General features: G+C 40.2%; 1 protein-coding gene and 1 long non-coding RNA gene across 2 annotated transcripts in view; one reads left to right on the top strand and one right to left on the bottom strand.

The window, feature by feature from the left end:
* The first annotated feature begins 2,730 nt into the window (after positions 1 to 2,730).
* LOC109917200 (ADP-ribosylation factor-like protein 6) overlaps positions 2,731 to 13,962 on the top strand; it is a 34,294-nt gene continuing 23,062 nt past the window's right edge. The window contains exons 1-3 of the mRNA XM_020516990.2: positions 2,731 to 2,853; positions 7,488 to 7,549; positions 7,947 to 8,015. Of these exons, the coding sequence (XP_020372579.2) occupies positions 2,731 to 2,853; positions 7,488 to 7,549; positions 7,947 to 8,015 (254 nt within the window). The remainder of the gene's footprint in view (positions 2,854 to 7,487; positions 7,550 to 7,946; positions 8,016 to 13,962) is intronic.
* Positions 7,904 to 13,962, bottom strand: part of LOC125484843 — a 40,675-nt gene continuing 34,616 nt past the window's right edge. Inside the window, exons 3-4 of the long non-coding RNA XR_007263666.1 lie at positions 13,504 to 13,616; positions 7,904 to 8,648 (exon numbers count right to left, since the gene is read on the bottom strand). This is a non-coding gene — a long non-coding RNA (uncharacterized LOC125484843). The remainder of the gene's footprint in view (positions 8,649 to 13,503; positions 13,617 to 13,962) is intronic.

Genomic DNA, 13,962 nt, shown 5'->3' on the forward strand with positions numbered 1-13,962 from the left:
TACTATTTCATAAAGTATGTGGCAAATAAACACATTTACAATCTGACAATTCTCATAGTAGAATCAGAGAGTCTTTGAAGCCTACAATATAGAAAAGGCCCTTCGACCTATCAAGTCTAGGATATTTAGGTTAGGTGGGTTAGACATGGGAAATACAAGGATAGGGAATGGGTCTGGGTGGGATGCTCTTTGGAGCGGCACTGTGAACTGACAACAAGACTTCTGAGACCACTAGGAATCATGGTTGCCCACAAGCCCACAGCCACTCTATGACAAACACTTACAAGAATTAAAGACCCCATTCCCACAACATGCAGAACCAATGTGGTTTACAAAATGCCATGCAACGACTGCCACAAACATTACATCGGACAGATAGGAAGGAAACTAGCCACCAGAATACATGAACATCAACTAGCAGCAAAACGGCACGACGAACTCTCCTTAATATCGGTACACTCAGACAATGAAGGCCATCAGTTTAACTGGGACAAGGTAACCATAGCAGCCCAAGCCAAACATAGACACGCATGGGAATTCCTAGAGGCATGGTTCTCACCCATAATGCAATCAACAAACACATAGAATTGGACCCCATATACAAACCCATACGGATCAAAACCAGAAATGACACTACTCACCATAACGGACCAGACAGTATAAATTACAAGCAGAGTAGAATAACATTGTTTCATTGGAGGCTCCACTGATGATGTCACCTATCATGGTGACGTAATGTCTGAACAAGAACAAGCCAGCTCGGCGAACAAGTCAACAAGCTTATCCACAACCCGTGCTACAGATCTTTGTCAAAACTTTAAACGCAAATATTGACATTGAGATCAAGCTATAATTTTTCCATTTTCGAATTTAGTCCCCAAGTGCGAGAGTGTCTGGGAGGGAAACTTTCAACCTCCAGAGGTAAGAAAGCTCATTATAGTTTCTGACAATCAGGTAGCTGATTGGTTATCAGCAGACTTTCTGCTGGAATTATAATCTTAGAGCAGGAAGTCCTATTTACATGAAACTGTTGGCCAATCAGAGGCAGAGGCAGTGCCACAGTGGATGTATTGGCTGTTGTGGGGACAGCAACATCGCTGCACCCTCCTCTCCCTGCTGTCACCCCTCTGATGGCAGTGAAGGTTCTAAACTTGGAGTCATGGGGGGTGGGGGGGAGCGTGCAGGAGTTTTGGAAGTGAGGGCAGGCCCTCAGCAGCCACCCCTTTCTTTAGGTCAAGTCCCTTGGCTCTGAATGAATTAGTGCAGATGATGGACTCACTGCACCAAACTGACAGCCTGCTGATATTGTTTACCAGCTGGGTAGGTTAATTTTTCTTTGCCCTACCTGCAGTTCAAGTAATTGCAGCCTTGGCTGAATGGGGCCCTAATTGATTGTTAATTGTCCATTAAGGACCTCAACTGGTGGCAGGCCAGGAGAGCTGTGCTTGAGCTTTCTCACCCAGAACTTAATTTCAGTGTCTCCACAATGCCAACTCCTCTAATTATCTTCCCTTCCTGCAACTTTCTCCACTGCTGTCCAGGAGTGGAACATTTCACCCATGTGCTCAATGACACATGGTTCAGTGGTAGCATTCATTTCTATTAGAAATCAGCCTGGCACTTTGAGTGTATTACAGATGGAGTGTTTCACTGTTAGGATGTCATCTTTCAGACAGACAAATAAACCAAGGCCCCATCATTCTCTCACCAGGATGCAGGTAAAAAAAAATCCCATGACAAGATTCAAAGAAGAACGGAAGTTTACCAGCATCCTGGAAAATATCATTTAACAAAACACATAATTGGTCATAGATTCATACAGAACACAAACAGACCCTTCCATCCAACCAGTCCATGCAGAACATAATCCAAAACTAAACTAGTTTTACTTGCCTGCTCTTGGCCCATATCCATCCTATTCGTTCCTATTCATGTACGTTGTAACTATGACTGCATTCACCACTTCCACAGGTAGATTTTACCACACTCAGACTACCCGCTATGTGAATCTCTCTCCTGTCACCTTAAAAACATGTCCTCTTGTCTTGAAATCCCTTATCCTGGGGAAAAACTCCTATGCTCCAATGAAAAAATTCCCAGCTAATCCAGCCTTTCTTTATAACTCAAACCTTCCATACCCAAATCTAACGAATTCAGCCTTAAAAAATATTCAATGACGCTGTTTCCAATTAACTCTGAAAAAGGGAATCATAAACTAACAATCATTCCAAGTAAAAAAAATCTCCACCTCTTCATCTCCAACTGGAGACCCATTATTTTGAAACTTTGCCTTCTTCACTTGTGATAATGGGGTGACCCAGTGGTTATATTAGAAGACAAACTGGTCGGTTACAGTCTGAGAATGTGGATATGAACCAAGCCAATTACGATCTGGATTTGTGGTCGTTCATCAAGACTGTTCTACTGCTGAGACGATGGTTTTGAATTAGCACAAGCTTGAAAGCGCTGATTATTAGTTGCCATTACATGTTCTTCCTTTATAGGTACAGTATGAAATGTTTAGAAGCAAACGAGAGCATTGGCGTGTGGTGCTCCCTTTTTTTTAAGGTAAATGTCCCACCGCAGGTAGCAACAAAGTTGGTGCCTTGCTCCCAAATGCATCTACAGTGAGGTTGAGTTTTGCAATTGCGTCACTGTGGACGCACACAGGTCAGAACGGCGGGACTTGGTAACCAGAGGAGACCCGAGTTACTGCTGCCCAATCCAGCTATGGGGTTTTTGGATAAATTGGCTTTTTGCCTAAGGCTGAAGCGCAGGGACGTGAATATCCTTTGTTTGGGGCTGGACAATAGCGGGAAGAGTACAATCATCAACTGCCTGAAACCTACCAGTGTGAGTACGGAAGACAACTCCCACGAATCTACTCATTATTATGAATAAATCCTGTACAGTACCTGCCCATTAAAAGTGGATACTTTATCCTGCAGCGTGTATAATTACAACATTTTTTGCATAACTAGCATTCAAATGACTTTGATGCAATCTGTTATTATGTACGTTACAATAAAATTTCCGCAATCCTCTTTATCTGACAATTCCAAAATTCTTCAGTTTAATGTCTGACAGACTGCACAGCTTCACTTTAGAAGAAGAACCTGACCATGCGTGTATTCCGCCTTTGCGCATTTCTTTAAAACAAGCCAGCCTCAGAACGTGTCTGGTGCTGCAATAGTAACAAGTGTCAACATTCCCTCTCCTCAAACCAGCTGCACAGCAGTAACGAAAGCAAAAGCTGTGGCAACTCCATTATCTGTCCCCACACCCTTTTGGTGTCACAGTTCTTCACATGCTTCTTTCTGTGATGTTCAAGCCATTGTATAATTTCCTTCCTTTCCAGTGATAATCCAGTTTTCAGAACCTTTTGCATTGTTGGGAAGGAACCCTTTAGGGAGCTGCTAAGTTTCCCCAGCTGTCTCCTCAGATAAAGGGTTGTCAAATTCCCACAGAAGCTAGCAACTCTGTAGTGTGAGAGAAATACAATCATATGAGTGAAGTCTTACGGGTGGTGAGGGTCTATTGTATGGAGTTACTGACATTATCAGGTCCAACCTTTGAGAGACAAGGCCAATCAGCAGCTTCAAGGTGAGCTATCTTTCTTTGTGTCTCACGCCCCATTCACAGACCTCAGACAAGTTAGATGAATGCAAGACATGGAAAGACATGCTCATCTCTGGGGAAAAGTCTGCTCAGAAGATACCCTGATTGGGGATTTTTGATTTAAGTCCTGAATGTGGCAGAACTATAAGAAACAACAGCTGTTTCTTGACTCCTGATGACAAAGCAGATAATACTGCCAGTGCTTTCTTTGTTACAAAGTTCCCCAGTTCTTGTAAGTAAACATGATTCTCCCTGTGGAAGTGTAAAGCAAAGCGGAATAAAATAGTCAAGTCTGCAGGGCTCCATCAATTACATTTGTTGATTTTACAACAAATATGAACAAATACAGAATAATAAGGAGGTTTATACTGGCAGGAAATCTGGATTTTTAGTTATTTCTGCCTTGTTACAGCCATTTACTTCTCTTTGTATTTGTTTCCACTTTGAGTCTGTTGTGTTCACTAGTATTCTGCTTTTTTCAGCTTTCTATTCTCTTGGAAGTCTCTTTCTATTTGCCTTTTCCTTTAGGTTGCTTATGAATTTTTGGTTTACCTCTACACTCTTATAGATTCCCTACAGTGTGGAAGCAGGCCACTTGGCCCATCGAGTTCACACCAACCCTCCAAAGAGCATCCCACCCCATACCCTATCTCTACATTTCCCACCCTAGACACCATGGGCAATTTGGCATAGCCAATCCACCTAACCTGGACTGCAGGAAGAAACCGGAGCACCCGGAGGAAAACCACACAGACATGGGGAGAACATGCAAACTCCACACAGACAGTCACCCAAGGCTGGAATTGAACCCAGGTCCCTGGCGCTGTGAGGCAGCAGTGCTAACCATTGAGCCGCCGTGCTACCTTGGATTTGGGTTATAGACTATTATTTGGGGAGTTTAAAATGAACATTGTACAATTTTCAGTGAACATCTCCATTCCTGATCTTCTTATGGCAGTAAGGTCATTGATGAAGTAGCTGAAGATAGTTGAACTCAGGACAGGACACAATCCTGAGGAATTCCCGCAGAGGAGTGTCCTGTGAGCTGCGATGACTGACCTCGAACAACCACAACAATTTTCCTTTGTGATAGGTATAACTTCAACCGGCACTCTTCCCCTTCATTACCATTGTCTCTAGTTTTGCACGGTCTCCTTGATGCAGAAAAATGGAGTTGATCTACAGATCAATCATAATCTGATTGGATGGTGAAGCAAACTGAAAAGACAGAATGGTTCATCTCTTCCCCTATTTCTCATGACATTCAGAATCCAATTAAGGAGGCTGCTATCTTTTTCAACCAAAGAAAGTCAATTTGGTTAATCCCGTTTTCTGCAAGTGTGAGATCCGGACAACTGATGGTCAGTTGTGGGATGAAGGTGGTGGTGCACAAGTCTTAAGAATGATGTGTTGGGGGTGTTCCAGCATTGAAGAAAGTTACAGAAACTAGCATAGTCTCAGAATAAAGGGCTTATTATTTTGGAATGAAATGAGAAACCTTTTTTTCACTCAGACCTATAAATAATGGGAATTTCCTACCCTAGAGGGCTATGGATGGTCAGCCATTGACCAAGATCAAAGTTGAAATTGATTGATTTTTGGACTCTTAATGGCAAGTAGTGATAATGAAGGGAAAGAGAAGTTTGATGAACAGATATAATCGTATTAAATGGTGGAATAGGCTTCAGGGACTGCATGATGTACTCCAGGTGCAATTTCCTATATCCTTAATGTAGATGCTGAGAGTCTAAGAATACATCACTAGGATCCTTTGGAAATGATTAGTGCTTTGCTCCTTCTTCAGGTGTTGGTGAGAGATGTAGTATCAGACACGGAATTTATAAGTAAAAGATCAAAGGGTAACAGCACTGATGAGGATGTATTAAACAAACCTAAGATGCTGTTAAAACCTTCTAACTGATTAAAGATTTAATTGATTAATATGTATATGTAAATCCCCAAATTCCTTTCAAGTCGCTGTCCTGAGAGAACTAAAGATTTTATCAGTGTAAAGAAGAGGTGACATTTCAGGTCAGCCAATGCATGTTACAAGTGAGGCTTTGTTCAGAATCTGTTTGTGTTTTGGTTTGGCATCAGAATGGTTTTATTTCTAGAGTAGGAATTTATAAAATGCCACATTGACTGACTGTCTGTAAATTGTGTGTTTTTTGAACAAAATAGAATGTATCTGCAAATACAAATTCACTCAATAGGTATATGTGTGTGAGAGAGAGACAGAGGGAGAGAAAGTGTGTGTGTCTGAGTGTGTATGTGCGTGCGTGTGTATGTGTTAGGGGGCGGAAGAGAGAGAGTGATAACGCACAATAGTCTGAAGCTAATTTGTAACCTTAGATACAAATTAGGAGCAGGATTAAGCCAGCTCCATTATTCAATAAGATTATGGCTGATCTCTCACATTCCACATTCCCACCTATATCTAATTACCTTTAATTTCCTTGCCTAACAAAAATACATCTCTGCCTTAAAAATATTCAACAGCCCCATTTGCATCACCTTCTGAGGCAGAGTTCTAAAGTTGTATAACCCTTTTGAGAGAAAAGAAATCTCATCATCGCTGTCCTAAAAGGTTGACTCCTAATTTTACAACATTGCCCCCTAGTCCTAGACTTACCCATAAGAGGAAACATCATTTTCACAACCACTTTAACAAGACGATTCTTATATACTTTAGTGAAGTCCCGTCTCACTCTTATAAACTTCAGTGGAAACAAGCCAAGTCTGTCCAATCTTTCTTCAGAAGACAACCTGCTTATTCCAGATATCAATCTGGTAGACCTACTCTGAACTGCATCCAACATATTTTACATTCTTCCATAAATAAGGAGACTAAAATTGTACACAGTATTCAAGATGTGGTCTCACCAATGCCTTTCATTATTGAAGCATAACATTGTGACTTTCATTATCAATTCCCTTTGGAATAAAATTTAGCATATAAACACCTGGATTCCTCTGCACTGTAATATTTTGTAATTGTTCTTTTCTTTAATTCATCCTACCAAAACAACCCATTTCAATTGTTCCCTATTATACACCATTGCCAGATTTTTTCCAACGCTGTACATTGAATTGAATTAGGTTTATTGTCGCATGTACTCAAATGAGCACAGTGAATAGTTTAAAAGTCACCACTTACAGTGCCAAAGGTACAAAGATACCGCTTCTTCAGTTACAGATAAGTTAGTGTAAAAATGTCACCAACACATGGTGCCATTTTACACAGAGTACCTAAGGTACAGTCCTTAGTTATAGAATCGAGAAATTAAAAAAAAGGTTACATTACCGCTGTACACAGTATAACCCTAAGTCAGAAAAACAAGAAGCAAGGTAAAAAGACAAACATTACAGTCTTTCAGCAGACCAGCACATGGGCCCTCCAGCTGGTTTGCACCAGGCCGCTGGTATCCCCACGTTGGTTTGTTGGTCATTGGCGTCCCTACTCTGGGCCGCCAACTGGAGTGGATAAGTTCCGGCTGGAGTGTCCTATTCCATCGTCATCTTACATCGATTCTAGTTTCCTGTGGAAAGGCAAAACCAGAGGATCTCAAACTGCAGGTTTTCAGAAAAGATGAATACAGATGAATCAAGAGAAAATTATCAGAAATGAAAACCAAAGCTGATTTTTCTCCTTTCCCAAAAGCAAATCCATACTTCAGGCAGAGAGGATTTGTACTGATTGAGAAATAAATCTGGTTTACATTTCAGAGAATTGTTGACTATCATAATGTAACTTTGGTGTCAATTAAATGGCTTTGTGGTATCTGAAATGAAAAAGAATGGACAGTTAAGTCAAGTCTCCATACAGTAATTGTTTGGAATTGATCTCAACCTTCCCCTTTATTCTTCAGGCACAGGCCAAGGACCTATTTCCAACAACTGGATTTAGTGTGGAGAAATTCTCTACATCTAGGTATAGTAATTAATACATATGTAAATTGTTCTCTTTCTTTTCCACTTTCCTGACCACTTTTCTTTTTGTTGTCCATGCAGCTTCGAGAATGAAGTGTTTCCTTTCTGGACTTTTTAAGTGTTGAGTTTTGATGGTCTTGCCAAAGCCTTGCACAATCAAGACTTGCCAAATCTATTTTAGTTAGTTTAATTATGTGGCAGCCAGAGAATTCAGGCTCAAGCCCAAAAGATAAAATAACAATATACTAAACCAAAGACAGCACAAACTTCTGTTTTATCTCCGTACTAGCATTTGCTGTCTGCTCACCCTGACACATGGCTAGATGGAGAAGAAGAAAACAGGCATTCACTGATGTAGAGTAATCATGCTTTTTTTTTATTACTTTGTATAATTTCAGGTTGTCCTTCACTGTGTTTGATATGTCTGGCCAGGGAAGATACCGAAACCTGTGGGAAAAATACTATGAGTAAGTGAGATGACAGAAAATAAAAGCTATGTAAAATGCATGAGTTAAATTGTGTGTTTGCACATTATCTGTGAATTGTTCATTCGATGCATTTGCTCTGATTTGTAGATATCATCGTAGATATTCTTGAGTGTGAAGTAACGAGTTACAATAAAAACAGGATACTGACTGGAGAAGTAGATTGCAATCATGGCAAACAAAAATAAACAGAAATAAAGAGAGGCATATGCTGGAAGTGGTGCTTGGTGTGGGAGAAATAGGGAAAATTTTGGTATGAATGCTCTGTGGAAGAAGAATGAAACAGAATGATAGCATGAACAGAGAGAATGGGGGAGTGTTACAAATTAGGACTGCTGTGGATACATTCTTGAGCTCAGTTAACCTAGTTACTTGCTTGAGTTGTATAGAATAAGAATATAAGAAGTTGGAGCAAGAGTAGACTATTCTGTCCCTCAAGTCTGCTCCATCATTCAGTACAGTCAGGCTTGATCTTCTTCATCAATTTCACATTCTTGTTCACTTTCCATAGACCTTGATTCTTCGATAGATTAATAATCTCAGTTCTGAATATGTTCAAAAATGATGCTCAACAGGGATCCACGAGGGTAGACAATTCCAAAGCTTCATAATGCTCTGTGAAGAACAGCATATGAATATACAAAGTCAGAGCAGAAGTAAGCCATTTAGCCCTTGGGCCTTTTCAGCCCTTCAGTAACATCATGGTTCATCTGATTGCAGCTTGAACTCCACTTTCCTGCCTACCCCGATATCTTTTAACTCCCATATTTATCAAAGGAACTAAATGACATGGGCACTGGTGAGAAATTTGAAAAATATGGAAATTTGGGTAAGTTGGCCAGTGAAGAACTTCTCAATATCAAGAGAAAAATCCCTTTTCGTAATTTTGGTGTCAATTAAATGGCTTTGTGGTATCTGAACTGAAAAAGAATGGACAGTTAAACCAAATGTTGAATAGCAAGATAAAATTCTCTTCCTGTGTGGTGAGAGGCCTGTTTGTATGTATTAGCATGCATTAATTAGCAACTCATTCTTGCTTAATGGCACTTCATTAAGATTCATAGTCTCATTTTTCCACCTGCCAGACAGAAACTAGGCAGCTGAAACTGAACATGAAAGTCAGAGTGGGTACTTGGTGACTCCAACTTTCTGCTTGTTCCTCTGGTCCTCCATTTCAGACACCAGGCACCAACATTGACACCAGGCAATGTTCCATGGGCAGTGACTACATGCATACCCCCATCCACAGAGGTTGGCATCAGACAAGCATCAGCCTCACCACACCCTCAAGACACACCTCCAGTCCACTTAGAAGATTGTTCTGTGTTGCACCTGGGAGCACATTAACACCTTCCCTTGCAATGCTGCTGCCAGGACACTTTGCATATAGGGACAAGTACCAATCTTATGGATATGACCAGGCTGCATCTCAGGGGATCTCATTTGCTTTCTTAGTGCTTACTAATTTTGTAGCTGCCTGGATGCTTCCAGCTTGCTGGTCTGCCTTGCCTCTTTACAGTTTTCCCTGTCAATTAAAGCTTAAATGATTAGAGTGCTTCTGCCTTCCCTTGGCATTTGGCACAGACACAAGCCAGAGAGCTTGTAATAGTCACCAGCAGTCAGAAAACAAGGGGATAGACAACATTGTTGTATCGCTATGTCAATCTCACATTTGAACCACGTACCAGCAGAAAGACAGCAAATACACTGCATGTACATCAACCTCAGTTAAGTCAAGGGAAACACGTTTCTTTTGGGGGGGTCCCAGTTCAATAAGTCAACAGCAGCCTCTGATATCAGTTCACTTGCTTGCACAGGTCAGTCGGTTGCTTCAAGAATTCTGTTTGGGAAGGACTACCATCTACTTTTACTACTCGCCATTTTATAACATCCTAACATCTATGGTGGGGAAGTTGTTGCAGTCTATAATCAATGATGGCGTTACTGAACACTTTGAAAATTTTCAGTTGATCAGGGAGAACCTCATTGAATTTTTTTGAAGAGATGACTAAGATAGTGGGCAGGGGAACGTCTATGTATGTTGTTTATATGTATTCCAGAGGCATTTGATAAAATCCCACATAAAAGACTGTTAACTAAGATAGAAGCCCACAGAACTGAGGGCAAATTACTGACATGGCTGGGAAGTTGGATGAGTGACAGGCAACAGAAAGTAGGGATAATGGATAGATACTTAAACTGGCAGAATATGACCAGTAGTGTCCCACAAGAAACCGTGTTAAGTCCTCAATTATTCACATTATCTATTAACAACTTGGATAATTGCATAGAAAGTCATATAACTAAATTTGATGATGACAGAATGTTAGGTGGTTTTGTAGACAGTGTAAATGATAGCATTAAATTACAAAGGGATATTGATAGACAAATTGAACAGGCAAAACAGCGGCAGACGGAGTTCAATGTACACAAGTTAAGACGTTATCTATTTTTACCAAAAAAAAGCATGGATCAGAGTACTTTCTAGGTGATATTAAGTTAAATACAGGTAATGACCAAAGAGACTTGGGGGCTAAAATGCATATGTCTTGAAATGTCACGAACAGGTACAGTCATAGAGTCATACAGCACAGAAACAGACCTTTTGGTTCAACCAGTCCATGCCGAACATAATCCCAAACTAAACTAGTCCAACCTGCCTGCACTTGGCTCATATCCCTCTAAACATTTCCTATTCATGTACTTATCTAACTGTACCCGCTTCCACCACTTGATCACAAAGCTCATGCCACACTCAAACCACTGTGTAAAAGAATTAACCCTCGTGTCTTTTCTAAATCTTTCTTATGTCACCTAAAAAAAAGTCCCCTTGTCTTAAAAACCCCCACAGTAGAGAAAAGGTATCTGCCATTTACCTTATTGATATCCTTCATGATTTTATAAACCTCTATTAGGTCACCCTGGATCCCCTATGCTCCAGTGAAAAAATCCCAGCCTATCCAACCACTCCTTATAACTCAAAACCCTCCATTCCTGGCATCATTCTGGTAAATCTCTTCTGAACTGTCTCCAGCTTAATAATATCCTTCCTATAACACGGTGACCAGAACTGGATACAGCATTTCCGAAGAGGCCTCACCAACATCTTGTAGAACTTCAACATAACATTGCAACTCCTATACTTAATGGTCTGAGCAACGAAGGCAAGCATGCTAAATGCCTTCTTAGCCACAATATCTACATGTGATGCAAACTTCAAAGAATGATGTAACTGAACCCCTAGGTGTCCCTGTTCTACAACACTACCGGAGGCCCTACTTTTAACTGAATAAGTCCTGCCCTTGTTTGTGTTGCCAAAATGCAATACTTCATATTTATCCAAATCAATTTCCATCTGGCACTCTTCAGCGCATTGACTCAACTGATCAAGATCTTTGTAGTTGCAGAAAATAATGAAGAAAGCTAATGGAATTTATATCTTGAGGACTGAACTACAGGATGTGGAAGTTATGCTGTAGTTATACAAAACCCTGGTTTGACCCCGCTTGGTGTACTATGATCCAATCTAGATATCACATCTTAAGATAGATATGTTGGCCTTGCAAGGAGTACATGGTAAGTTTACAAGAATGATACCTGTACTTTAGGAGTTAAGTTATGAGGAGAGATTATAAAAAATTGGCCTATATTCTCTAGAATTTAAAAGGTTAAGGGCGATCTGATTGAAGTCTTCAAGATATTATTAACAGGAAAAAACAGGGTAGATAAAGATAAACTATTTCTACCAGTTGGGGATTCTAGTTGGCTCATAGTCTGAGAATTATAGCCAGACCATTCAGGAGGGGTATAAGGAAGCTGTTCCATATACAAAGGGCGGTAGATGTTTAGAACTATCTTCCACAAACTGCATTGGATGCTGGATCAGTTGTTAATTTTAAATCTGAGATAGATCAATTTTTGTTACGCAAAGATATTAAGGGTACAAAGATATATAGAGTTAGGCCATAGATCAGCCACGATCTCATTGAATGGTGAAACAGGCTTGAGGGACTGAATGGCCTACTCCTGTTCCTATTTATACTTGCAAAAGCAGTCGCAATCAGTTTCTATTTTTCTGGCTAATTTACTGTTTTCCTTTTTTGTCAATTTTTTGATCACTTTGCTCTAAAACACTGTGAATCCTCAGGTCTGCTTCGATTATTTAAAACCTTATAAGCCTCTTTCACACCAGAGGATATAAACTTTCTTTTGGTTGCTCATAGATTATGGGTGCCACTGGCTCGGTCCACATTTATTGCCTATTCTGAATTGTCCTACATTTAACAAGGGGGTCAGCACATCATAGAACAGAATGAAAATCATCATAATGAATACTCAGCATGGATTTTGATATAGAAAATCTTACTTGACTGGCTTTATTGCATTTTATGCAGATCTAATAGGGAGAGAAGACAATTATAATGCAGCGGATACAATTCATTTGGATTTTCAAAAAGTCTTTGATAAGATGCCCCAATAATAAAGTCAGAGAATGTGGAATTGGAAACATGATGCAGAACAGATTGCTACCTGTCTTTTTAAATGTACCACCTCACTTGATAGGTTACAGATATATTGGACTGGATTTTGGCCACGATGGTGTGGCTCTCCATTGTGAAGAAAATGGTAGAAGAGTCTGAAATTGCAGTCAGTGAATACATGCCTTCCCATTTTCATGGGTATGGTAATTTGGATTCAAATTTGTGCATGTGTGGTTTTACAGTGCCAGCTGATGATTTAAATGGCCAGCTGCCACCCAGATTGGATTTTGGTGTTCTGGGAATTTGATACCTTAAGTTTGAACAGACCTGAGAAGAACAGTTGTGAAATTTATGCATTTCCTTGTATACACAGGGGACACTTTGGAGAGGTAACGCATCCCTTTTGTACATGATCCTGAGACAATATTGTTGGAGTTAAGACACCCTTTGAATGAGTTAAGGTGCCTTTTGAAGTTTTTTAAAGTAGGCATGAATTTGCATAAAAGAGACATAAACCACAATGAGGATTTAACAAGCAAGCTCATTGGAACTGTCAACAGACCTGCAAAAACAAACATAAATGTAACATGTGAAAGATGTCACAAGCATCTGTCAAAATCAAATGCCAAAGAAGCCTGATTCTGCCCTTTAAATCTTTGAAAAAAAGGTTTGGACAGTTAAAAAGTGAATCTTGCTTGTTATTTCACTCTACCTGCTGATATAGGATGGATGCTGTATGAATGATTTCACAATCACAACTAGGGGGAGGCGATGGCCTAGTGGAATTATTGCTGGACCTGTTAATCCAGAGACCCAAGTAATGTTCTGGGAACCCAGGTTCAAATCCCACAGTAGATGGTAGAATTTGAATTCAATAAAAAACAATCTGGAATTGAGAATCTAATGATGACCATGAATCCACTGTCAATTATTGGAAAAACCCATTTGGTTCACTAATGCCCTTTAGGGAAGGAAACTGCCATCCTTACCTGGTCTGGCCTACATGTGATTCCAGACCCACAGCAATGTGGTTGACTCTCAACTGCCCTCTGGGCAATTCGGGATGGGTAACAAATGCTGCCTGGCCAGCAACACCCTCATCCTGTGAATGAATAAAAAAAACAATCATAAGAACACAGGAATAATAGAAGGCCATTTGTTGTTTTGAACCTGCTCCACCATTCAATAAAAATAATGATTGATCAGCTTGTAACCTAAATCCATATTCCACTCTATCACTGATCAGCATTTTCCATTCAGCTGCTCTGAGGTTTCACGCACAGTGATTGAGGTACCGACACCGTTTACAGCATTGTGGTTCTAGAAGTTGCTACCGTGCAAGCACTTTGGACATCTATCCAGACAAAAACAAAAGTAATGGGACCACTGCCCCTGTTAATCTTTTACACCTTTGCTCACTAAGAAACTGTCTTAATAAAGGACATATC

This window comes from Rhincodon typus, chromosome 14 (genome assembly GCF_021869965.1).
Source record: "Rhincodon typus isolate 14 chromosome 14, sRhiTyp1.1, whole genome shotgun sequence".
NCBI lineage: Eukaryota > Metazoa > Chordata > Chondrichthyes > Orectolobiformes > Rhincodontidae > Rhincodon > Rhincodon typus.